Source organism: Crocuta crocuta, unplaced genomic scaffold (genome assembly GCF_008692635.1).
Source record: "Crocuta crocuta isolate KB4526 unplaced genomic scaffold, BGI_CrCroc_1.0 scaffold36, whole genome shotgun sequence".
Lineage (NCBI taxonomy): Eukaryota > Metazoa > Chordata > Mammalia > Carnivora > Hyaenidae > Crocuta > Crocuta crocuta.
The window spans coordinates 15,182,332-15,206,748 of record NW_027532203.1 but is presented as its reverse complement, the minus strand read 5'-3'; the positions used below and the strand labels follow the sequence as shown (position 1 = coordinate 15,206,748).

At 45.6% G+C, this 24,417-nt stretch overlaps 1 protein-coding gene across 1 annotated transcript in view; it reads right to left on the bottom strand.

Moving 5' to 3' along the window:
• Positions 1-23,044, bottom strand: part of MYO5B (myosin VB) — a 307,312-nt gene extending 284,268 nt beyond the window's left edge. Inside the window, exon 1 of the mRNA XM_077777644.1 lies at positions 22,979-23,044. Coding sequence (XP_077633770.1) covers positions 22,979-23,044 — 66 coding nt within the window. The remainder of the gene's footprint in view (positions 1-22,978) is intronic.
• Positions 23,045-24,417: the final 1,373 nt, after the last annotated feature.

Genomic DNA, 24,417 nt, shown 5'->3' with positions numbered 1-24,417 from the left:
TCCATGAACCATACATGCAGGGTAGTAACCAAAGAATCCAGAAATAACCCTCAACAGACCCAAGAGAAAGATGAATTTATTCTTCACTGATAACACATTGCTTGGGAGCATCTTGGACATTCCAACCAAGTGAAGGTACCAACAAGGGTCTGCAAAGAGTGTACGAGTTAGAAGTTCCTGAAACCCTCGGTCACACCCCAAAGAGCATAGAATAGATGCACACGGTTCATCTAATTTACCACCACCACCACCCCTACACCCCAGGCCTTCAGAAGAGAGATCACCTCCCTCCTACTTCACATGCACAGGCTGGGGGATTCCAGTCCCAGGAACAGTTTCCAGCAAGATTTCTACACCTCTTCCAGTCCCTCAGGACACGGTTTCTGCCAGTTTTCATAGCTTTCTAAGAAGTTGAAGCTCCCACCAGGATGCAGAAATTAGAATTACTACAAAGTGACCTACTTCCAGGTGTCTTTAAAAGTTTTAGGAGCAGCAAACCCCTCAGGATCATCCCCCCCACCCCAAAAGGGAGGTATTTAAATTTAAAAATGCTGATGGAAAGCGTTTTAAAGATGTATTTCATTCATCATAAAGGGTTTTTTCCATTAGTTTAAAAAATATGGGGTGCCCTGGGCTCCATCGGTTAAGCATCTGACTTTGGCTCAGGTCATGATCTCACAGTTCGTAGATTTGAGCCCCACATCAGGCTCTGTGATGACAGCTAGCTCAGATTCTGGGTCTCCCTCCCTCAATGACCCTCCCCTGCTCGTCTCTCTCAGAAATAAAAACACATTTAAAAAAAAATTTTTTTTTAAAGATGTGTTTCTAACAACAACACCTCTGAAAAGATCATCCAACCAGTTTAACCCAAAGCCAATATCAAGGCTGGAATTCAACTTACCACTGGTAATCCCAGAAGAGATTTCTAGAAACAAGGGAAGACGACATTTGAAAGATACAGAGACCTATAGGAAGCAGTGGGGAGGAAATGGGATGGTTATCTACTAAGGTGGTGTTTTAGACACTAAAGCCCTTCTAGCCAAATTTGCAAACTTGTCACACCACTGGCCTTCACAGGTGCCTAGGACATAGACAGAATAAACCATTTACCAAGAAGTGATACATTTCAAAGCACTTTTTGTTCATTTTTTTAAAGCTTTTGTTTTATAAATTAGAAGGTCAGCCTTTCCCAGTCCACAAGTTACCAGGCCACCTCCCTAGAAGGTAGAAAAGCTAGCTTCAGCAGCTCAGTTTAACTATGATTTATTGAGAACAAGTCATATAGCATGAGGTTTCTCAGACTTTCAATGGACTTTCATGTTCTACCTCCACATAGTCTAACCCCCTAGCAAGTATATGGGCCAGCTATCCCCAAGTATTTGTGCTATACATCTTAGTCCAAGCCCATGTTACAGTTAAGAACTAAAGCCCAGAGGGGTGAAGTCATTTGTACAAGGTCACACAGCCAATGAATAGCACAATCTTATCCAGTCAGGTAGAACGACTTTGGAAAACTCTTTACAGGGGAGACACATAGCTAGAGACAAGCCAACCTGGATGGAGCCTGTCCTCAGAGGACCTTGCTGCTTCTGGACACACCAGCTTTGGTTCAGTGCAGCCAGGAGACTGGGCTTGCCTGGCAACCTCAGCAAAGAGGCATGCGCCAAAACACTAGCAGCAGGTAGGAACAAACCAGGAAGCAGGTAGCTATGCTCTCCACCCTGTGCCCATGTACATTCAGTAAAGAACAAACACCAGATAACGTAGCCTTTACTGTTTTTGCAGAGTCATTTTTAAATCCTGCACTTTGATCAAAAGCTGTTAAATATGAATTTAGCCCCAAGACTACATCTGTATTTTATGGCATCTCCTTACAAGTTCTTCATGAATCATAGATGCTTAACCAAAGGGGAGATTACAGCAATCCTTATCAAAATAACACCAGTATTCTTCAGAGCTAGAACAAACAATCCTAAAATGTGTATGGAACCAGAAGAGACCCTGATTAGCCAAAGAAATCTTGAAAAGGAAAACCGAAGCTGGAGGCATCACAATCCCGGACTTCAAGCTGTAATCATCAGGACAGTATGGTACTAGCACAAAAACAGACAGTCACATCAGAGGAGCAGAATAGAAAACCCAAAAATGGACCCACAAATGTATGGCCAACTAATCCTTGACAAAGCAGTAAAGAATATCCAATGGAATAAAGATGGTCTCTTCAAGTGGTGCTGGAAAAACTGGACAGCGACATGCAAAAAAATGAACCCAGACCACTTTCTTACAACGTACACAAAAATAAACTCAAAATGGAGTTAACACAGGAAGCCATCAAAATCCTCAAGGAGAAAGCAGGCAAAAACCTCTTTGACCTCGAGCACAGCAACTTCGTAACAGGTCTCCAGAGGCAAGGGAAACAAAAGCACAAATGAACTACTGGGACACCTCATCAAAATAAAAAGCTTCTACACAGCAAAGGAAACAATCAGCAAAACTAAAAGGATGGAATGAGATGGAATGAGAAAAGATATTTGCAAATGACGTAGCAGAGGGTTAGTATCCAAAATCTATAAAGATCCAAAATCTATAAAATCTCAAACTTAACACCCAAAAAACAAGTAAGCCAGCAGAGAAGTGGGCAAAAGACATACACAGACATCTCCAAAGAGAACATCCAGATGGCCCACCAACACATGAAAAAATGTTCAACATCACTTATCCAGGAAATACAAATCAAAACCACCATGAGATACCGCCCCACACCGGTCAGAATGGCTAACATTAACAACTCGGGCAACAACAGATGTTGGCAAGGAAGGAGAGAAAAAGGATCTCTTGCATTTTGCATTGTCACCAGCAATGCAAACTGGTGCAGCCACTCTGGAAAACAGTATAGAGGTTCCTCAAAAAATTAAAAATAGAACTACCCTATGACCCAGCAATTGCCCTACTAAGTATTTATCCAAGGGATACAGGTGTGCTTTTTTGAGGGGGTACACGTACCCCAATGTTTATAACAGCACTATCAACAATAGAAGTATCGACAAAATGTCCATCAACAGATGAATGGATAAAGATGTGGGACGTACACACACACACACACACACACACACTGGATTATTACTCAGCAATCCAAAAGAATGAAATCTTGCCATTTGCTACTATGTGGATAGAGGGCATTATCCTAAACAAAATTAGAGAAAGACAAATAGCATGACCTCACTCATATGAGGAATTTAAGGTGCAAAATAGATGAACATAAGGGAAGGAAAAATAATATAAACAGGGAGGGAGATAAAACATAAGAGACTCAGATATAGAGAACAGAGGGTTGCTGGAAGGGTGGTGGGAGAGGGGATGGGCTAAATGGGTAAGGGGCATTGAAGAATCTACTCCTAAAATCATCGTTGCACTGTTTGTTAACTAACTCAGATGTAAATTAATAAAGAGGTCATAGAAGTCAAACACATCTGGGTACAAGTGAAATTCATATGTATTTAGCCTTGACACAGAAACCTGCTAGAAGAATATAGGACAAAATGGTTTCTGCAGCTACTTCTGCTCAGGAAGGGGCAGACTAGGCTTCATAGAATTCTGTACCTTTGATTTTAAACAAGAGCACGTTTTAATAATTTCCATACCCTGCATAACTTCTCTGCTCCTGGCGCCTTAAGCATCGTCATTTCAAAGGGTCCCATTGGCGCCCACCAGCTTATCTCCTATACATTCAGGGGACTGACCGCTTTCAATTTCCATTTCTACTGATCCCTAGTGAACCTCTAAAGTCTCCATTCCCAGGAATTTCTTCTTGGGCTGCACAACTCATGTCCAAAGGTTCACAAGTTCAACAGCCACGACAGGTTTTTCAACCCAGCGTGTTCCTAACAGAACTCCCGATCCTTCCATCTTCCCCACACAGGGTTCTCTCCTACAAAGCATCAAGTCATCCTCCATCCCTTCCCTTCACCAGCCACACACTGAGTCTGCAGGTCTCCCCAGAGGCTCTCAAAGCAGGTTTTTCCTCTGCTGGGCACTACCGTCTTCTCCTGAATCACCTGCATTACTACTGCAGTCAGCTCCTGATTAGCACCGCGGCAGCTTATTACACTTCCCACCTCCTAATCCACCAGGCAACACGTGGGTGGATCTCATATACTGAGGAAGTTCAGACACCCTCCACTGAGCAACCCCTAGGTGTCAGGCACCATTGTAGGCCCTGAGGATACCAGCTGTCGGCCAATTGCTCCCATGCTCAGACCTTCCATTCTAGTGATGAAACTGAAGACCCAGTTAGGATTCCCCAAGGCTTCAGGTTAAAGTCCAGATGCCGTAGGTAGCATACAAGGCTTTTCATGAACCCAGCCCCAACCACCTCCCCCTAACTCTCTGGTCACGGGTTGTTGCTCCCTACTCACAGGCTCCAGATGTTCTGGAACACTTCTGGTTCCCTGAGTGCACAGCGCTTTCTCCCACTTCTGTATACAGTGTTTCCACTGCCCAGAATGCCTTCCCTTCACTGCCTGATGACCTTCTCCTCTCTCTCAAGTGGCACCTCTTCCAGGAAGGCTTCCCCAGCATCATTCACTGGAGTCCCTTTCATCAGAGTCCCCACGTGGGCCTCTGCTGCAACACTTCACAGACATGTATTTGTGGATTATCAGCGATTTTGGGGGGCTTAAGGTCTGAGATGGGGCATGTGCACACATGCACAGGAGGAGAGGGGCAGACAGGCAGAGAGAATCCCAAGCAGGCTCCGTGCTGTCAGTGCAGAGCCTAAGATGGGGCTTGAATCTCACGAACTGTTTCAAGCCCAGCAATTAATTTTAGGACTATTGTTCTAAATTCTTGTTATGTTGTTTATATCAGTTTTGAGCAGTTCTTTAGCTGTCATTCCTTCCTGGAATTTCTTTAGAGGAGAGTCCTTCCATTTCGTCATTTTGGCTAGCTTTCTGTCTCGTTAGCTTTAAAAGCTGGTATGCATGCTGCACCTGCGAGTACTGCCGTATTAAAGGCGGCTCTGACTGTCCAGGGCCTGTCTGTTCAGGAAGTGTTCTTTGAATGATGTCTCTTGGTCACTCTTGTTGAGGCTTTGGTTATTTCCCTACTCACAGTGGTATTTGGGACTCTCCACCATGTGTACTTTGGCTTGTTTCTGGAGGTAGCCCTAGAAGTTTGTTTTCTCAGCAGATGGTCTCCTTTTCCTCACAAACGCGATTCTGTAAGGGTTCCTATAGCTTCAGGCCTTCTCCATTTGAGAGATGAGGGCGAGTGAAATGTACAGAGCTCCCTACTTCTCCACCTTCTTGCCTCCCCTCGATAGGGATTCAAATCTCACGAACTATGAGAGATCATGACCAGAGCCAAAATCAAGAGTCAGACGCTTAATTGACTAGGCCACACAGAAGTCCCAAGTATCAAACTTCTGGTAAGAAGGCCCTATTCTAGCTCTCATCCCTACCAGACGCAGCTTAAACCTGATGCAGCCTGGTGCCTAATCTGAAATATTAAGAGATCTGCTTCCTAAGAAGCTCAGTAAGTAGGTTTCCAAATCTACCATCCCATGAGGAAGAGGAGAGGCAGAAACGGTTAACAGGACTGACAGATAGGAGAAGTAGGGCGTGGAAGCCACAGCATGTTACCAAAGGTAAAACTTTGAACTATATCCAACTGTCCCCCTACACACTTCTGCTTCAGGCTTTCTCCCCTATATTGCACAAAGCCTGGCATCTACCCCTTGCTGGCTCATGGTCATTAGTAAATACACTCCTCAGATTTTTCATTTTTCAAGCCCAGGTTTGAGGAGCCTGCATGTCCCCCAGGATGCAAGATGCAATCTCTTGGGGAAGACCAGAAGTCTGTTCTGTGGTTCAGAGACCTTGGCTCCCTTTTAACTCCAGGATTAAGTTTTGCTTTGGTTTTGTTCTAATCCCCTCACCTTCCTCCCACCCACCATACCCTCAACTTACAGTGAAAACCATTCAAAAAATAAATGTGCCAAGGCATCCTAGTTCAGGGTAGCATGCCTGTCTGCTACTCTAAGGGTAAAGAATTTCCATCATGCTGGGACTCTTTGTGAATTCTTCCTAGGAGCAGTGGGCTGGGCACCACTGGGTTCTTCCCCAAATTCATGACCATCTAGGGGAGGGGATCACCTTGAGGCAGTCACTGAGTGGGTCTAGATCTCAGCTCTTAAGTTCTATGGATCGCAATTCTAAATAGGATGTTCAAGTTCTATTAGCCTTCTTGCAAACTAGTGGGCTTTCAAGTCAGATCTAGTTTTAAATACAGACTGTGCTTAAGTGACCGCACGGCTGCTGTTCCAGGTGCAAATCACACTCCAAACACACCTGATGGGTTCACCCTTTTCAGGTGTTTAGCATATGGCTTTCCTGTATGCACAGAGTACATGAATGTGACTTACGAGTATGAATTCATTACAAATTTCCTTTTTCATTTGATTTTTCACTATTGCAACTGTATGTGAAGTCTGAGAAAAGGTTTTCACTATCACAAGTGAGTGAGTGAATACAGGTTCCACCATTTATAGAACTGGGATAAACTGCAACCCGGTATAACCCGGATTTAGTAACGCAGGAAAGACATTTGGTTCTAGTAAGATTCCAATACACACTAGCTGCTCTACTAACCCTGATTCGTTAAGAAGCCTGGACATGGCTAGGATTCGATTGTATCACAAAACTGTTCGGGGCCAGCGGAGTATACACTTTTATCATGAGGGACATCAGCCCTCTGACCTCATCACTCGGTGTCATGGTGACCTGCCCATTTTCTCTGGAGAAGGGTCTACCATCTATCCTGCCTCCCAGATTCCAGCTTTCTCACTCTACCTTTCAGTTCCAGGGGTGCACAAACCCAGCAACCCAGAGCGCCTGTGCCACAGGGGAACACCCACTCAGCTCAGAGCCTCCCTTGCCTCTAAGACAGCTGGGGCCACAGGGAGAATCCTGTAAACAAGAGTGTGGAGTCCTTACAAAGAAATTCTCTCCAGAACACAACACCTCAGGTGAAGACCAATACATGCATGATACAGCAGTTTTATTTCCAGGCCCTCATGGCAAGCAGTCTGCCAGTCCGTGTCCCAGCTGAGCCCCCAGGTTTCCTGAGGTGGCAGGCAGTTAAGGAAAGCCACCTGCCTCCTCACACAGCCTAAGCTGCTTCAGGGTTCCAGAGCCTTCCCTGGATGTTTAAGGGCTTAACCCCCAATCAGGGTACTTCCTGCATGGACTCTGAGAAGAATACTCCAGGATGAGGAGTCCAGGTTGGGAAATGAAAAGGATCCCTCCAATATTAGGAAAGATGAAAGAGGTCCAGTAGATCCTAGGAAGTCAGGTAGCATGGTTTCCAACATGGTTCCACAGACAACTTCCTGGGGATTTTTATGTCAGAATCATAAAGCCTTATTTAAGCACAGAAGGGAGCTTGAAAGCATACTCCATTATCCTGATCACATACGAGATGGACCACAGATCTGGACATCACAAACTACCCCACGTAAGAACTAGAACAGGAGCAGGTCATCTGTTTGCAAAACCAAGCACAGGTCTGAATATGCCTGAAAAAACCTGAAGAGGTTTTAGGATTTAGATGCTGAAGCTCAGGAAACTAAAATAATCATTTCCTTAGCTCTGACATCAGGGTTCTCAGAACCCACAGAGTGGTAGACAAGACTATTGTGTATTAGTTGGTGTTCATCAAAAGAAACACATTCTAAAAAACAAATCTTATACTGAAAAGTATCTCATGCCCCTTATTCCTGCCTTAATGAATTCTGGATTCTACCCCTGGAAAGTAAACAGAGAATTTATTTTGCTGATGAGAAATGCAGGAAACCAAACTAAAGTCACTGCTAGTGACATATTCATGCAGATTTGAAGTGGTTATCTCACTGTCATGGCTATAAAGTAATTTATGTTCTTTCTCAATTAGGTCTTTCACAAGAACACCCATGTTCTAGAACATAAATTCATGACCCAAGTTAAATTTCAGCTTACCCAATAGGACAGCACAGCACATATGTACTTTATACACTGTAGTTTCCATACAAGTTATGGTCACAGTCAAGGTTCAGAAGACTAAAGGGAGGTCTTCTGTGAGATGCAATATAGTTCTCCAAGCACTCACTTCAAAATAGTGACTCCCAAGCTAGTAGAGATCCTGTGAATGACAGATCATCTTTTTCTCCCCCGTCCCCTTAATGTTGATTTTTGAGAGCAGGAGCAGGGGAGGGACAGACACAGAGGGAGATACAGAATCCGAAGCAGATTCCAGGCTGAGCTGTCAGCACAGAGCCCAACGTGAGATTCAAACTCATGAGCCGGAAGATCATGACCTGAGCCAAAATCAGATGCTTAACCGACTGAGCCACCCAGGTGCCCCAAAAGAGATCATCTTCTAGTAACACGGGATTTAGAACATAAGACACACCTAGGAGACGGAGGATATTCTGGCAATTTATGAGCACAGCAGTATTAGAACTAGGAGAAAGATTTCATTTTCCTTGTAAAAATAAGACCAGAATTAGCCTGGGAGTGGGACTGGAGTAAAACTAGTGTCCGAAACTGCAATGTCCTTACGCTCTGGAGCCCCCGAACACATCCCCAGTACCATCTGTAATTTCCCAACATCAAGATGCAGGTGATCAGCTAGTACAGTAAGAGGTCAAGGAGGCCTGGGACCCTGTATGAACCCCCACAAGGGCAGGTAGCCCTCTTGGGTTCTGTGAGCACAGAGGACCCTTCCCAGTCCTGGCTAGGGCTCTGCAGCCATGTGGTCACCTCACAACGAACCTTCCTCTTCTATGTAAAAAGACTACCCTTGTAAGTAGATGGCACACATACAAGAGATCTACAGTGGTGACCTCTGAGAAAGGAAAAGGGATTGAGAAAGGAGATATAAGGAAATGGGGATTTTCACTTCTTAGAGATCCCAGTATTGTTCCCATTTTTCCCCCCAAGAATACTATATCAATTCTGTGAATTTAAATCTTCCCAAAGTAGTCAACCAGAAGAAACATCTGGCAATCCAGGTCAACAATGAGGTCAAGGGTCTCTTCTTTGTACACGAAGTTTGGCTCCTTTAATCTTAAAAATTCCAACAGTCAAGGCCCCATACCATGCCTCCTTTGATTGGTAAAGCTAACTCTAAGCCCATCAGCAGACCGAGAAGGAGCAGGTAGAGCTTAAGTGGCAATGTCAAGGTGGAGCCTGAAAAGCTTGGGCAAACAGAGTCTGCAATCATCTCAGTACCTTAAGTTTCTAGTCTACAGCAACCACCTGAGTTCATGTTTGTCACCTATTATCTGGAAGTACCAGGAGAACATTACAATAGGATTAGCAAGCAGAAATACAGATTAATAGTCCACTAGCTTATTCAACAAGCACTTGTAACTGGGACAGGCCACAGGGAGACAGGAGGGATTAGACTTAGTCATAAGAAGGAACTTTGAACAACAGCAGGGGCTCTTTAAGGCCTGGAATGAATAGCCAAGGGAAGGTGTTGAAGCGTCCTTCTCCTAAATCCCCTTAAAACGCAGGCAGATTCTCACCTGTCCAAGTCAGTTTTAGTGGAATCCTGCCTGACATGGGCTCTTATGGTGTAGACGGAGGTTTACCAGCCTAGCACTCCCTCAGCCTCCTAGGTACCTTTACACATAATAAAACGGTAGCAGAAACTAATTGAAAAGTTCTGCTGGGGAGCACAGACTGGAATCTGTAGCTTTAACCTCAGTGGTTTTAACTCTCAGTCTACCCCCAAAAACTAAAAGTTAAGCCTGTTTTCCAAATTTATAGATCAACGTATGTTAGATTTCCAGCACAGTATATGTTCCATAAACAGTAGCTGCCATCACTCCAGGCAGGAAGCAATCACGAGGTACATATGACCTCATTTCAGGTAGGTATAGTCCAGTACAAGTCATTTCTTCCATTTTATTACACCTCTAAAATACAGTTCTTCATTAACAGAGCTTAATTTAAACTTTAGCCAGCACTCTTATCTTTAAAAAAAAAAAAAAAAAAACCCCTATTAGGGCAAGNNNCTATATTAGGGCAAGATTTAAAAGAACTAGAGGGTAGGGTGCCTGGATACCTCAGTCAGTCAAGTGTCCAACTTCTGATCAAGGCACAACCTCATGGTTTGGGGGTTCAAGACCCAGGTCTGTGCTGGCAGCACAGAGCCTCCTTCGGATTCTGTCTCCTCTCTGCCACTCCCCCACCCACATGTTCTATCAAAACTAAACACTAAAAAGTAAAAACTACAGGGCTTATATTCAACCAGCTACAGATCTTGGCAATCCTTGAATGAAAGTTCATCTCACCCTCAATAGGGAGTTAAAAAAAATCTTCCTCACGTTTGTACACACGCCCCTGCTAACCACCTTCTGGCAATTGATCTACAAGCTAAGGAACAGCTCCCAAGTCTATCAGAAAAGTCATTAAGTCACTTTGCCCAGCACTCCCTGTGAGTACAAGGAGTTTCTACCAGAACAGATGTAAAAAGATGAAAAAGCAAAGTGTGTTCATGTAAGACTTGGCAACGGTCTTTTTATCTGCAAAGTCATTTCTCTGACTAACTTTTGAGAACTAGCAATTTCTCAAAAAAAACCTACAAACTAAGATGTAAAGATGCTCTTGGAAATATGGAAGAGGGACGCCTGGGTACCTCAGTTGAGTATCTGACTTTTGATTTAGGTTCAGGGCAGGACCTCATAGTTTAGGAGATGGAGCCCCACGTTGGGCTCTATACTGATGGCATGGAGCCTACTTGGGATTCTCTCCCCCCTCCCCCCCTTCCTCCACCCTACCACCCGCTCTCACATGTGAGTGCCCAGACTCCCTCACTCAAAAATAAAGATCAGTGTCCAATATGCCTTCAACACAAGTTTAAGGTTTTTAAAAGTTAACACCCTTTGGAGTGGCTGGCTGGCTCAGTCAGTGGAGCATGCCATCCTTTATCTCAGGGTTCTATGTTTGAGCCCCACACTGGGTGTAGAATATACTTTAAAGATTTTACTTTTAAAGAAGTTAACATCCTTTAATGTTAGTAGGTCAAAGACATGAGCTAGAAGCTCTTCTTCCAGTTCTAGGATCAGGAGAGAATAGCACCTGCTCTGGCCATATGCAAGGAGGGTCAAGCGAGGTGTCCTGCCTTTTCTGGGACCACAGCCTATGAGAGCCTTCAGATTATTCTGGTTTAAAGTCAAATCTCAACTAGGACCCAACTAACCAGTGCAGTGGCCTTTAAGAAACACAGATTAAAATATATTCCTTTTTAAATCTGACTTTTAGGGCACCATCTAGTATCAGTGAGCACTCAACAATCTCTTATCCCTTGTGGAGAAACAGGCACCCTCCTACACTGTTGGTGGGAATGTAAACTGGTACAGCCTCTCTGTAAAACAGTGTGGGGATTCCTCAAAATATTAACACTAAAACTCCCCTAGGACCCAGCAATAGCACTGCTGGGAATTTACCCAAGGGATACAGGAGTGCTGATGCCTAGGGGCACATGTACCCCAATGTTCATAGCAGCACTCTCAACAATAGCCAAATCATGGAAGGAGCCTAAGTGTCCATCAATGGACAAACGTATCAAGAAGATAGAGTTTATGTATACAATGGAATACTCCGTGGCAATGAGAAAGAATGAAATCTGGCCATGTGTAGCAACATGGATGGAACTTGAAGGTGTTATGCTGAGCAAAAGGAGTCAGGCAGAGAAGGACAGATACCATATGTTTACACATATAGGTGAATTAGGAGGAAGCTAACAGAGGACCATGAGGGAGAAGAAGGGAAAAAATAGTTGGGGAGAGGGAGGCAAACCATGAGAGACTCTTGAATGCTGAGAACAAACTGAGGGCTGATGGGGGTGGGAGAGAGAGGAAGGGGGGTGATGGGCATGGAGGAGGGCACTTGTGGGGATGAGCACTGGGTGTTATAGGGAAACCAACTTGACAATAAACTATCAAAAAAATCTATTCCTTCCTCCCCACTTTTTAGTAGAGTGTTAGGTTTACAGCAAAAAATGATTAGGAAGTACCAAGTTCCCATATGCCCCCATCCCATGCATAGCATCCTCCACTATTAATATTACTCTCAAGAGTGGTACATTTCTTACTATCCATGACCCCTGACACATTACTCCAAGTCCATGGTTTACATTAGGGTTCATTCTTGGTGGCCTGCATTTCAGATTGTGGCAAGTAGAAGACGACACATACCCTCCATTATATTATCATATACAGAATAGTTTCACTGCTTAAAAACTCCCCTGGCAGCCATTGATCTTTTTACACTCTCCATAGTTTTGCCTTTTCCAGAAGGTCATGAAGTTGGAACGCTAATACATAGACTTTTCAGATTAGCTTCTTTCACTTAGAAATACACATTTAAAGTTTCCTCCAGGTCTGGTCATGGATTAGGTAGCCAATTCTAAGCACTGAATAATATTGCATTGTGTCGATGTACCACAGTTTTTCTACCCATTCACCCGCTGAAGGATACCTTGGTTGCTTCCAAGTTTGGGCCACTGTCAACAAAGCTGATGAAATCCACATTAGGGAACAGGTTTACGTGGACAAGTTCTCAACTCCTTTGGGTAAATACCAAGTAGCACAAGTGACAGCAAGAGTATGTTGTGTTTTAAAGGGGGAAGAAAAAAAAAAACCACACTGCCAAACACAGGTCATCTACAAAATCTGTGGTTTCATGATGCAAAGACCCACGTGCACAAAGTCCTATCTTTAGCTCTATTTCTGTAAGTTTAGAAAGGGGTAGGAAACATTCTAGGAAAGAATCTCAACATATCATACACCAGTATATAGCATTCCTGTTTTGATATAGAGCCAAAGCCAGGAGTTAACTGACCTCTCCTTCATCCCTCCCCAGTACATCACCAAGTTCTAATACTTCTCCCCAAGTCCAAACCAATGTCGTCTTCCACCAAACCACAGCAATCTCCTCTATCTGTTCACCTCAACTCTTGCCCACCAGACTGTTCATTCCCCACAATGTAGCCACAATTATTAAGCCTAAGATTATGTCACTCCCCTCTTTAAAATCCAATAATTGAGGGGCACCTGGGTGGTTCAGTCAGTTAACCATCCAACTTCAGCTCAGGTCAGGATCTCATGGCTTATGGGTTAGAGCCCCGCGTTGGGCTCTGTGCTGACAACTCAGAACCTGGAGCCTGCTTCAGATTCCATGTCTCCCTCTCTGTCCCTCCGCTGTTAACACGGTGTCAGTCTCAAAAACATTAAAAAAGTTAAAATCCCAACAGTTGATTTCCTTTGACTGTAGGATAAAATCCAAACTTCTTACCTCACCAGAAGGTCCTAAGTGACCCTGGCCTAGCTCCCTATTTTTGTCTCAAGATACACCCCACCCCCCCCTCATTATTTACAATACTTCTGACCCTGGTGATAGTTCTTCCAACCTTACGATCACTTTCCTGCCTCTTTTGCACTGGCTTTCCCCTCTGCTTGAAACAGACTTTTCTCCCTCACTCCAAACCCTTTCCCCTAACTTCATCCTTCACTTTCTCCCAGGTCACTCCAATCTCCAATCTAAAATAGGTGCCCCTGTTTTTACACCCCCTATTCTGTTTCATGGTCACACCTTTCCACCTGATAATCTTCCATTTATCTGTGTAGTGATTTAGTGGTGGTCTTTCCCACGAGACCAGAAGCTCTGAGGGTGAAAACCAGGTCTGCTTTGCTTGCAAATGCACACCTGATGCCTGCTATAGAAGGAGCCATTAAACAGTGGTAAAATTATACCACAGCAGACTGAATATAATGCTATTTTCATAGGTGAAATCAGGACGGGAGGAGATCGAAGATGGAAAAGGGGCACCAAAAGCCATTTCCCTGAGAAGAGTTGGTAATAGGGATCACGTAATGAGGTCAGAGGCATCAATATGCAAGTTGTATTAGTTTTATAGAAGGTCTCCTTGGGGCCATGTGTCTAGAACACAAACCATGTCTGGCAGATCAGATACTCAAATATTTATAGCACAAAAGCAGGAGGAGCAAAGTTTCCTGGGCCTCCCAGTTAGTGCACTTCTGCATCCTCAACCACACCTGCCCTTCCCTCCCACCGAACACCTCAGTTGAGCAGGTGAGCCTCTACTCCTTTTTTCATGTATTTAGACTTTCCCTTTCTACCTTCTTGGCAAAGCCATTTCTGACCCTTGGGACCCAAAATTGTATTTTCCTTGTGTGAATTCCTAGCTGTTACGATCTGTACTGTTCAGGTACTCACAATTACATAATGCCTTTGTACATGAACAGTCAGAATCCTCTAAAAACAGAAGTAGCTGGAAAGAACCTTCGAGATCATCTTGTCCTAAGGCCTCATTTTCAAGGGAAAGTCCCGAGGCCCAGGAAGATGGCATAATTTGTCCAGGGCCAGAGTCCGTGGTTCCAAGTGCCAAAGTGGAAACAGCAGTTGCTTGGCTCCTAGCATAAACTCTGCCCGGTCACAGTCTCCCTGAGATGTTCTGAGGGCCAAACTATTGACCCCTTGGCACAGGCAGAAGCTTGGGGAATATTTGATAACCTGGCAGAAACGGTGCCATGAAGGAGTCACCATCAGGTTAAACCCAGACCTGACCTGGCACTACCACGGCACCGTGACGTCTGCTGTTATCCTTATTAATGGGCATCTCCAAAGGAGAGTTGGCTGCACAAAGCACTGGTCATTCTACAGCTCCTCTCAGGCATGAAGACTAACAACCCTGAGACAAAGCAGCTTTCAACTCCTCGCCCTTGGTCAACTCCCAAAGAAGTCAGACAGGTTTGTCTACAGCTGTCAATCACTTCTGAAAAAATCAACAGACCCTAATTGAGAAAGTACACAGCCTCAAACTCCGGTTAACCAAACCCACAGCTAATCCCAGGCAGCTTCCCCCCGGACCTCTGGAAAGGCCTCCCAATAAGTCAGGCACAGGTTTTGGTACAACATATGTTTACCCACCTCCCATGCTACCAAAGCAAAGGGTTTTCCTTCACTTCCTAATGTTTAATGACTTCAATGCTTACAGAAAACCATCCATATGTACCAACCCCCTGGCATTTCCAAGGTGCTTTCCCATATTTACAATCTTCTTTGAGGCTCAACCACCTGCCACAGCTACACTCAAACTTATAACCCAGCAAACTGAAGCTGAGAGCTTAAGGGACCTGCCCAGTCACCCAGCTGGACAGTCATGGAGCCCACCAGACCATCATACCACCGAGCTTCTCATGCTAACAGGGGCTCCTCCTCTGTCCACATCACATCAACTCTTACTTATCCTCCCCTACACAGACTTCTCTCCCTAACTTCCGAGGAGAATGTTCTATTCCAAGAACAAGTCCGTGTTCTCGGTCTCCTACCCTTCACGTTGCTCCACACCTCCTAAACCTTTTCCCCATGGTCTACTTCCCCAGGTCTTCCAAGTCCCACTGTTTAGAACACTCCAGGTCACAGTGGCCACACCTCCTGCATCCTCTTCATTCCCTTACCTTCTATTGCATATTCCAATGCTACTGTTTACAGGGCCACCCTACTGAAAGCTGAGCATCAGATGGCAGGGATGCCTCTGCTCAGCCTCACCCACGCTCATGGAACTAGAATGAGCAAGCAGATGAATGAACGTAACAAAGATTTTGGGGTGCCAAGAAGTCACTGGGATTTATGTGGCCAAAGACGGCATCAGCAAGAGCAAGAAGGGCTCCCCACACTCAGGGGCCACGTGTTAACAAGTATGATGTGCCAAGGTCAACGATTCCCAACTAAGGAGAAAATGTCAGGCAAGAACATCCAACTTGAGCATGGAAGTCCTGCAGTGGGATCTGCCAGGGGTGCTCCGGCATCCCGAACTTGGGATCAATCCAGAGTGATTGCTCTCCTTGATTCTGCTTTATGGGAGGTTTTGGTTTTTAAGTTTAGCAGCTTTCTACTGAAGGCAGGGCTACGCAGTAGGCTCTCTAAGAGGGCACAGCTGTAGGACCCCACTATGGCAAGGGGCTGCCTTACCGGTAGGTCTTGGGCACCAACTAACCTTTTTCTCTGGAACAATTTATAGACCAGTTAATATTTACTTAATTTCAGAGACCATGACCAGCATCCTCTAGAAGAACAGACATTTTCATCTCCCCCAAAAGTAAAGATTAACTCAGAAAAGGATGGTCCTTTGACTCCATACATTCCTGTGGACAAGCCATGGAGCAGNCAGCTCAGTGGAGCAATCCAAGCATCTGAAAGTTGTGTCCTTAGCTTGGACTAGAATCTCTTCTGGAGACTTTCACTCCCCAATTATTGCTGTGACCTCAGGGAAGGGAACCACACCTGTTAAGGACTGGCCTGAAGTAAATCCTCAGTGACATTAACTTTCCCATCTCTCCCCACTCCACTCTCCATTCAGGACACTGAACTCACAACTATGTGGAGACCTAGTATTTGGGAGTGGGCACTGGATGGGAGTCATCAACCCACATCTGAACGCTTCTCTAGGAAAAGCCTTTGAAACATTTCAGCTATTTCTCACATTGTGGTTTCCTGTCTTACCCTCCTAGCCTTTCGCCTTCAAGAAAAAGTTTGTGTCCCTCTAAGCACAGAACTCCATGGTAGGGGTGGGGCACAAAGCACCAGAAATCATAGTTACCCCCTTGTGAAGCTCCCATTGAACCACAAGGAAATGACTAGACCATAGACCGTAAAGGAAATTAGAAAAAGAGGTCCGTACTGGGGTTCCAGAAGCAGGAGTCCCACTCTTATCATATTCCATCTCCCCCTTAGGACATCAGGTTGTAGAACAGACATGCAGCTCCGATGCTGCTTCCCTCAGCCCCTGAGGCAGGGACCTGGGTGATCCCTAGAAAGCAAACCTACAATCAAGTTCTAGATGATCTTCGTTGTGGGACAACCAGGAGGCTAAGGCCACGTGTCCTAGGAGGTCCCGAACATAAATTTAGATCAAGGTGCAGAAGCCTAAGCCCCATTGCCAAGCCAAAGGCAGAGGGAGAGAGTTTCTAGAGGAAAAACAGGATCGGAAGACTTTGAGAGGGTTGTTTTTAGGAATCCAACTGTGCCCCAATTCAGGAAGTTGGGAGGCTGAGAAACCTAACCAAGGGCAGGGCCCCCAGCTTTTGGCTAAACCAGTTTGGGTTTTGTTTTTCTTCATTTTTATGGAAATTACTACACGCGACACAGCCTGAATGCAGGGCTGGTATCCAATGGGCCACTCTTTCAACGGAAGTGTTCCTAGTACCACGCAGAGAAGTTCTGCCCTTCTTACAAACGGGGCTTCACTACATTCCCAAATTCCACTAGGCTTTGATCTTACAGGAAAGGACCTTTTCTAAAAACCGGTTCTGTTTGGCCCAAACGCTTTCTCTGAATCAGGTTCTAAACTTTATTTCTGCAGGTTGGCATTCTCCAACAGCAACAATGTGAGGAAAATAACCTTCAGAACATTCCCCTCACCTCCCCACTCCCAAGCAAGTTCCTGACCAACGCTAACATACAGTTGAAAGGTCATTACCACTCCGAATAGGAATCCCTGCACCTGCTTTTTGATGCCACTAGGACAGCAGGAGGTCGTCTAGTATGTTGTTAAACAGCTGCAAAAATCTTTGAGGCTCTACTGGTAACATCAGCCCTTCCATAGAAGACATCTGCATTTCAAGGGCATATTTTCTGTATGATTGTCAACACTGCTCAGACCCAGTTTCGTGGAGCGAATGAAAGGAGAAGGTCAGGAAAGCTGTGGCATATTCTAGAAGCCAGCTTGGGACCACCCCTGAGCTTTCAACCACATCACATTAACTCCTTACACACATCCCCTCCGTGGGCGGACACTAAAGAATCAGACTGGGTCACGGAGAGTCCTACACGGTGCCAACCTTTGGGACAACACCCTCCACAGCCCAAAGGTCAGCGTAGCACTGCCCAACTGGAATACGGGCTGTTTCAGCATCTCACAGCTGACACCCCCACCCCCACCCGTTCTAGTCCCATCAGGCCGCCACCTCCTGCTCACAGTTTGCAGCACCAATAGCAACATCCCCGGGCAAAACAGAGTGCCTTTGGTGGAAACCTCCTTTTACAAACTGGTGAAGGCAACCGTGTTTTACATTTCAGTGATTTTTTTGTTTCGTGTTCATGCAACTGTAGCTAACAAACAAAAATGACTTCATGGAACGCAGTGCCATCAGCAGATCCTGTGAAATGAATTGTTACCAAGGTCGCCTGCTTTCCAAGACACAATTCAAGACTTTGTGTAAAGAGACGTCCAGTGAGGAAGTCCAGCCAGGCATGCCTGTATTTATTCTTTTTCTCCTCAACTCCTCTCTCCTCTCCATGAGGGGAAAAGGTCACAGATAGAAATGAATCCCTCCTGATGCCAAACTTGCAGCGGGTAGAAAGACTGGCCCCAGCGTGGTCCTTTACCCTCTGGGGGCCCTCCACTCTCCCAGGAGATGGGTAAACAGGGGCCCGTTCATGTCCGGGTCTTCCTGCTGCCACAATGCCAACCCAGCACACCTCATCCGTAAGGTCATTTTACATTTTCAGCCTGGCCACTCAAGGGACAGGGGGATCCCCCACAGCAGCTTGAGGCAGAAACAGAACAGTCTCTGGGACACAAATCTTAGTTTATCCTATCGTATTTCATGAACCGCAGGCATCACCAGCAGCCCCCATGCTGGACACGGAGGGAACCTCTCTGTGCTACATTTCTGCTAGGGCTTGGAGCACCCCTCCAGAGAGAACAGACTCCGGTCCAGTCAGCATCTCCTAAAAGCTAGTTGGCCACAAATGGCTTCATTCACAGACCAGGGATCTCAAGCTGCAGGACGAACAAGTAACCCCCCTAAGAGGGTGCACCCGTGCCAGCCTAGACTCTAGGTGATTACCTTCCTTCTATCAGTTAACAGGAGGCGGCACAATTGTGACAAACTAATTTGCTGAGATGACAAAAACAGATTAGAGGACCTCAAATATCCCTCCTTCCATGAAGTGTCTGAATTCCATGAAGTTCATGTTAACCACGTAGGCAGGAGCAGAATCCTATTTTTACCCCAAGTAGTATCACAAGAGTTCAAGCTCGCAGAAGTGCAACATTCCAGGCAAAGAGAAATTCAAGGAAACCATAGGTCTCCCTTCTGCCTGAAAGCACAAGATGGTGGGTCCATAACCATTTTAGAGGAGGTAGCCCGAGACTCCTACAGGACTCCAAGACCACAGAAGGCAGCCCACACCAAACTTTAAGCTGTCAGAGGATTCGTCACACCTAACCCAGGGCACCTTTTACAACACATTTCTATTTTCCTGATATGTAGTTACTCAGGCCAAAATAAAGGGTGAAAAGGAGACCCCCACTGTGCCCCTTAAGCCTCCATATTATGGGTATAATGCCCTCCAACTACAGCCCAACATCCCAGCCTGACCAAGGACACCATTCTCACAGCTAACACCTCACCCCTGCTATCAATGAGGATCTGAGAAAAACAGAGGTCAGCTTGACTGACAGTTGTGAGGGGCCCCCCTATTCGGCAGTACTTTAAGGGAAAGTCTCCTTGGTAAGGTATTCATATACATCATACACTCAACCTGTGACTCCATGCCTCCAAAGAGAATTAAGTCTTTATCGAAATCAACAAGATACTGAGGTCGTTAACAATAGAGTTTCTCCCCAGAGATACGTTCCTTCTTGAAGCCAAAGCAGCAGAGCTAAGAAGTGTTAAGACTGGGAAATCAACTTGGAATGGACAGATCATGAGTGGTAGGTTGCTTTGTGGGGGTCCCCCCCACTCCCTTCAATCAGAAGGGTCTGGCTCAGTTCTGGAGGGTCTACAGTGCACTTGGCGTGATCCCCACCTTGCAGGGGTTGGCTGCCAGTTTGCAGATCTGGAACGCTAACCAGTGACCAACACAGGAGACCAACATCCACCAAAATGCCGCTACTTAACATTAAAATTACCTTGCCCGAAAACCAGGGCCAGATTCATTGTTGTAGGGGTCTGTTCACAGAGTGACAATACCACTTTGATAGAAGGTATTAGAGGGCCCGCCCCCTCAAGCTACAGATGGCTCTCCTCCACCCCAAGTTTGGATGCTTCAACAATCAGAAATTCTCTCCCGAAATGGAGAGAACTCAGGTTTGTCCCTATCCTCTTATCAGTTACCAAAGGAGTCCTCAACCTAGGCCAATTCTCAGCATGCCACTCCAGTCTTCCAGAGGGTACACGCCAGCCTTAGGACTTACTGCCACACATTGAGCCATCCCTCTAGTGGGTTCACCTAACTGATGGGGAATATTGGTAACAGAGACCCAATTTATTTTCTCAAGTGGTTTTTTAAGTTAAGCCACAGAAAGGACAGACACAAGCAGATGAATCTTCTGCTTAAACATCAGGTTAAAAAAAAAACTGGTACCTCAATTATAGGCCATATAATCTTTCAAGTATTTTATTCTAATTTGCTACGACTTTGAGTTTTAAGTTCATTGCCAAAAGTACTACTTCCTTTTGAACTACTTTGTACACAAAGATATCGCCCTATAATTCCTACTCCCCATCCCCAGTTACCAAGAGAAAACCACGATCAGTTCAGAGTTTTGATTTCCTAAGGCTCCTCATCAGAAGAGATTAGGTTAAGGAAGTGTCTCCCATGAAGACCTCACTAATATGACCTTAGTGCGGGACTTTCATTCGGGGATGGGGACGGTAGGTCTTAGAAACTTGACTACCCTATGTTCTCCAGCAAATGGGCCTGGCTTGTCTAGCAGGGAAGGGCAGCTACACCTATATCCTTGACCAAAGAATGGTTCTCTGCTGGGGAAAGTGAAACTCCTCCACGGAGTGCACGGCCATGGGAGGTGCATAGGTGTGGTGGTGAGGACAAGGACATCTCCTAGCTGGCCAAATCAGCTCCATCAACATGGAGATCAATGGGGTGACAGGTCACCCTCACCCCCTCAACACCTAACTTTGGGGAAGGGGAGAGGTACACTAGAGCTTCCCCCCACCAGGCATGACCTACTGCATTTCCATCTTCAGCAAAACCAAGTATACATTTTATCAAGATCAGTCTTGGATAACAGTTTTTCTTTCATTTGGGAAGAGGTGCCAATCTTGAACACCTATACTAAATCCAGGGTTTCAGTTCTAGAAGTTAGAAGGTCTGTAGGTTACCTGAATCCCCCAAGTGTATTTTCATCAACTACCCTCCTGGCAAGCACAACCCAGCTGGGATGGTTTGTCCAAAACCAGAGTCTCTCCCATAGTTCCTTAGGTCTTTGCTGTGCATTGTACAGGGTTCCCTCTGCTTTGGCCTCCTCATATGCATTCACCGTTTGGAAGTTCAAAGACCTCACTGAGCATCTTGAGGAGACATATCAGGTGCCTTCACTGGAGTCACTGCAGGTCTCCAGGAACGTAGGACAGTTGTTTTTACATGTGTGAGACCATTACTGACCCCTGAAGTGAGAGGGCCAAAGTCACATAGGTGATGGGCGTAAAACTCCTGGCATCGCTGTCTTTCATCCTTACAGCCCCATACCAGTCGTCCTCCCCCTTTCCATTTGGAGATGTACCCACGGTCCCAGCCTCGATCTGGAGCCTCCATCTACAGCAGAGAACAGAGTCACAGGAAGAAATGGTTGTGGCAATCAGAATCGGGTTCTCCCTCATGAAGGCCCACAAATGCTCTGCCTCCTTGCTGTCCTCCGGCCACACTGCTCCCTCTTCCCAGCTGTGAAGTGACAGGCAATGATCCACCGTCAGGAGTAGCTCTATGCCAGGAGCACATATACCCCAATGTTCATAGCAGCACTCTCCACAATAGCTAAAACATGGAAAGAGCCTAAGTGTCCATCAACTGATGAATGGATCAAGAAGATGTGGCTTATCTATACAATGGAATACTACATGGCAATGAGAAACCATGAAGTCTGGCCATGTGTAGCAACATGGATGGACCTTGAGGGTGTTATGATGAGTGAAAGAAGTCAGGCAGAAAAGGACAAATGTATGTTTGCACGTATAGGAGGATTAGAAGGAATTTAACAGGGGACCATGGGGGAGGAGGAGGAGGGAAATGGTGGGGGAGAGGGAGGGAGGCAAACCATGAGAGACTCTTGAATGCTGAGAACAAACTGAGGACTCATGGGTGTGGGGGCAGGGGGGAGATGCGCATGGAGGAGGGCACTTGTGGGGATGAGCACTGGGTGTTATATGGAAACCAAGTTGACAATAAACTATCTGTAAAAAAAAAAAAAGTATCTCTTATGCCTTGGGCTCCTTTTGTCTTTTTTTTTTCCAAGCTATATATGTAACTTGAATGTTACAATCTCTAAACAATCACAAGCCCATCTGGCCCCATGGGTGAGGCAAAAACACTATCATGTGTAGAAACCTGTGTGTTGAGCAAAAAGGCCACTGCTGCCCCGGGGGCTTACAGTCCAGGTTACCCAACTACTCAGGAATAAACCAAATCTAATACACCATTACAGAAGGTCGTAAAGCTTCACTCAGGGCAAGGTTCCATGCTATTTATATTGTGCTTCTATGAAGTACCACATGGAGCTTTGGCTGGTTTTTTTGTTAACTAAGTGATTCAGCACAGCACTGATGGCTGGCTAATTAAAATGCTAACCCCTAAGGCAAGGGCCCAATGGAGACCAGTGCTCCGGCTTCAACTCCAATGGCGTCAGAGGCAGACCTCTCCCCCTTTGCCTGCCTCCCCTCAAACCGCAGCAGCACAGCAGACGGCCTTCATCCTGACAAGTCGAACTTGTTCAACAGCTAAGTAGTAAAGTGGAAAATCTGGTGACAAGGTGATTGAGGTCCTTTCAGATGTCTGCAGTTCCAGAAGGCTCAGGACAGTTCTGACAGCTGGCGGTTTAGAAACTGGGCTGTCCCTTCCCTTGAATATGCCAGTGTTCCCTTTGTCTCTCACACTGGAAAGCTCACCTCAGGGGGTCTTCCTCCATTCTCCCACCAGAGAGACGACGACTCCACGACTCCGGGCTCCCCCATCCCTGCACCTCAGCTACACCAGGCCATCTGGGACGTTAGGCTAGGGACAATGGAACTGTGAGCAGAGTGCGGACTTCCATCAGGAATTTGTTAATATGGGGAGTTTGCACATATAGGAGAATTAGAAGGAACTTAACAGAGGACTGTGGGGGAGAAGAAGGGGAAATAGGCAGGGAGAGGGAGGGAGGCAAACCATGAGAGACTACTGAATGTGGAGAACTGAGAACTGATGGGTATGGGGGGGAGGGGAAGAGGGTAATGGGCATGGAGGGTGGCACTTGTGGGGATGAGCACTAGGTGTTATATGGACACCAACTTGACAAACTATAAAAATTTTTAAGAAAAAAAGAATTTGTTAATATGGGGACAACTGGGTGGCTTAGTTGAGCCTCTGACTTCAACTCAGGTTATAATCTCGTGGCCTGAGTTTGAGTCCCACATCAGGCTGTGCTGACAGCTAAAAACCTGGAGCCTCCTTCAGATTCTGCGTCTTCCTCTCTGACCCTCCCCAACTCACACGGTCTCTCAAACATTAAAGAAAAATGTGTTAATATGGATTTCATCATAACAAGGGTAGCATACTAACAGGTTAGTAGGAGAAACAGATGTGGCAGCTCTACCACTTTTTTCTGGAAGTCTGAAGTGGTTCTAAAATTAGAAGTTTATTTTTAAAAATAACAAAATGCTGAGGAGTAGAAAAACCAGATCACATACGTTGGGGCAGTTTCTTAGTAAAACAGGAACCCTAAAACCCAGCATCTGCACTTCTGAGCATTTCTCTCCAAGAAATGAAAACTTACATTCACTCAAAAGCCTGTACACCAAGGCTTAGAGCAGCTTTATTCATAATAGCCATGAACCAGAAACGACCCACATGACCTTCAGCAGATAAGTGATCAAACCGTGGTACATCCACACTATGAAGTCATACTTAGCAATAGTAAATGAACTGAAGCCAATTTCCAATATGTTTAGTGAAAAAAGGTCACCTACTGTAGGACTCCGTATGTGTAACATTCTGATCAAGTTCTAGAAATGGAGAACTAATTAGTGGTTGTTAGAGGTTAAAGAGGGAGTGGAAATGGGTATGCTTGAGAGGGAAGAGTTCCTGGAGATGGAAGTGTCTTGTACCTTAACCTCATCAGGGACAAAATCCTAGGTATGACTTTCTACTATACATTGGGAAGATACTGCAATCGGGGGAAACAGTAGAAAACTATGGTTCCCCAGGACAAGCCCATCCCTGCACTTCCCTGAGGCTCCCCTTATGTATTTTCCGGGTCCTTCAAAACTGCAGAGATAACCAACTCAAATGCTTGGCCGCCCATCTCCCTGTAGTCCAGTTGTTCAGACAAGCAAGTGCCAAACACCGA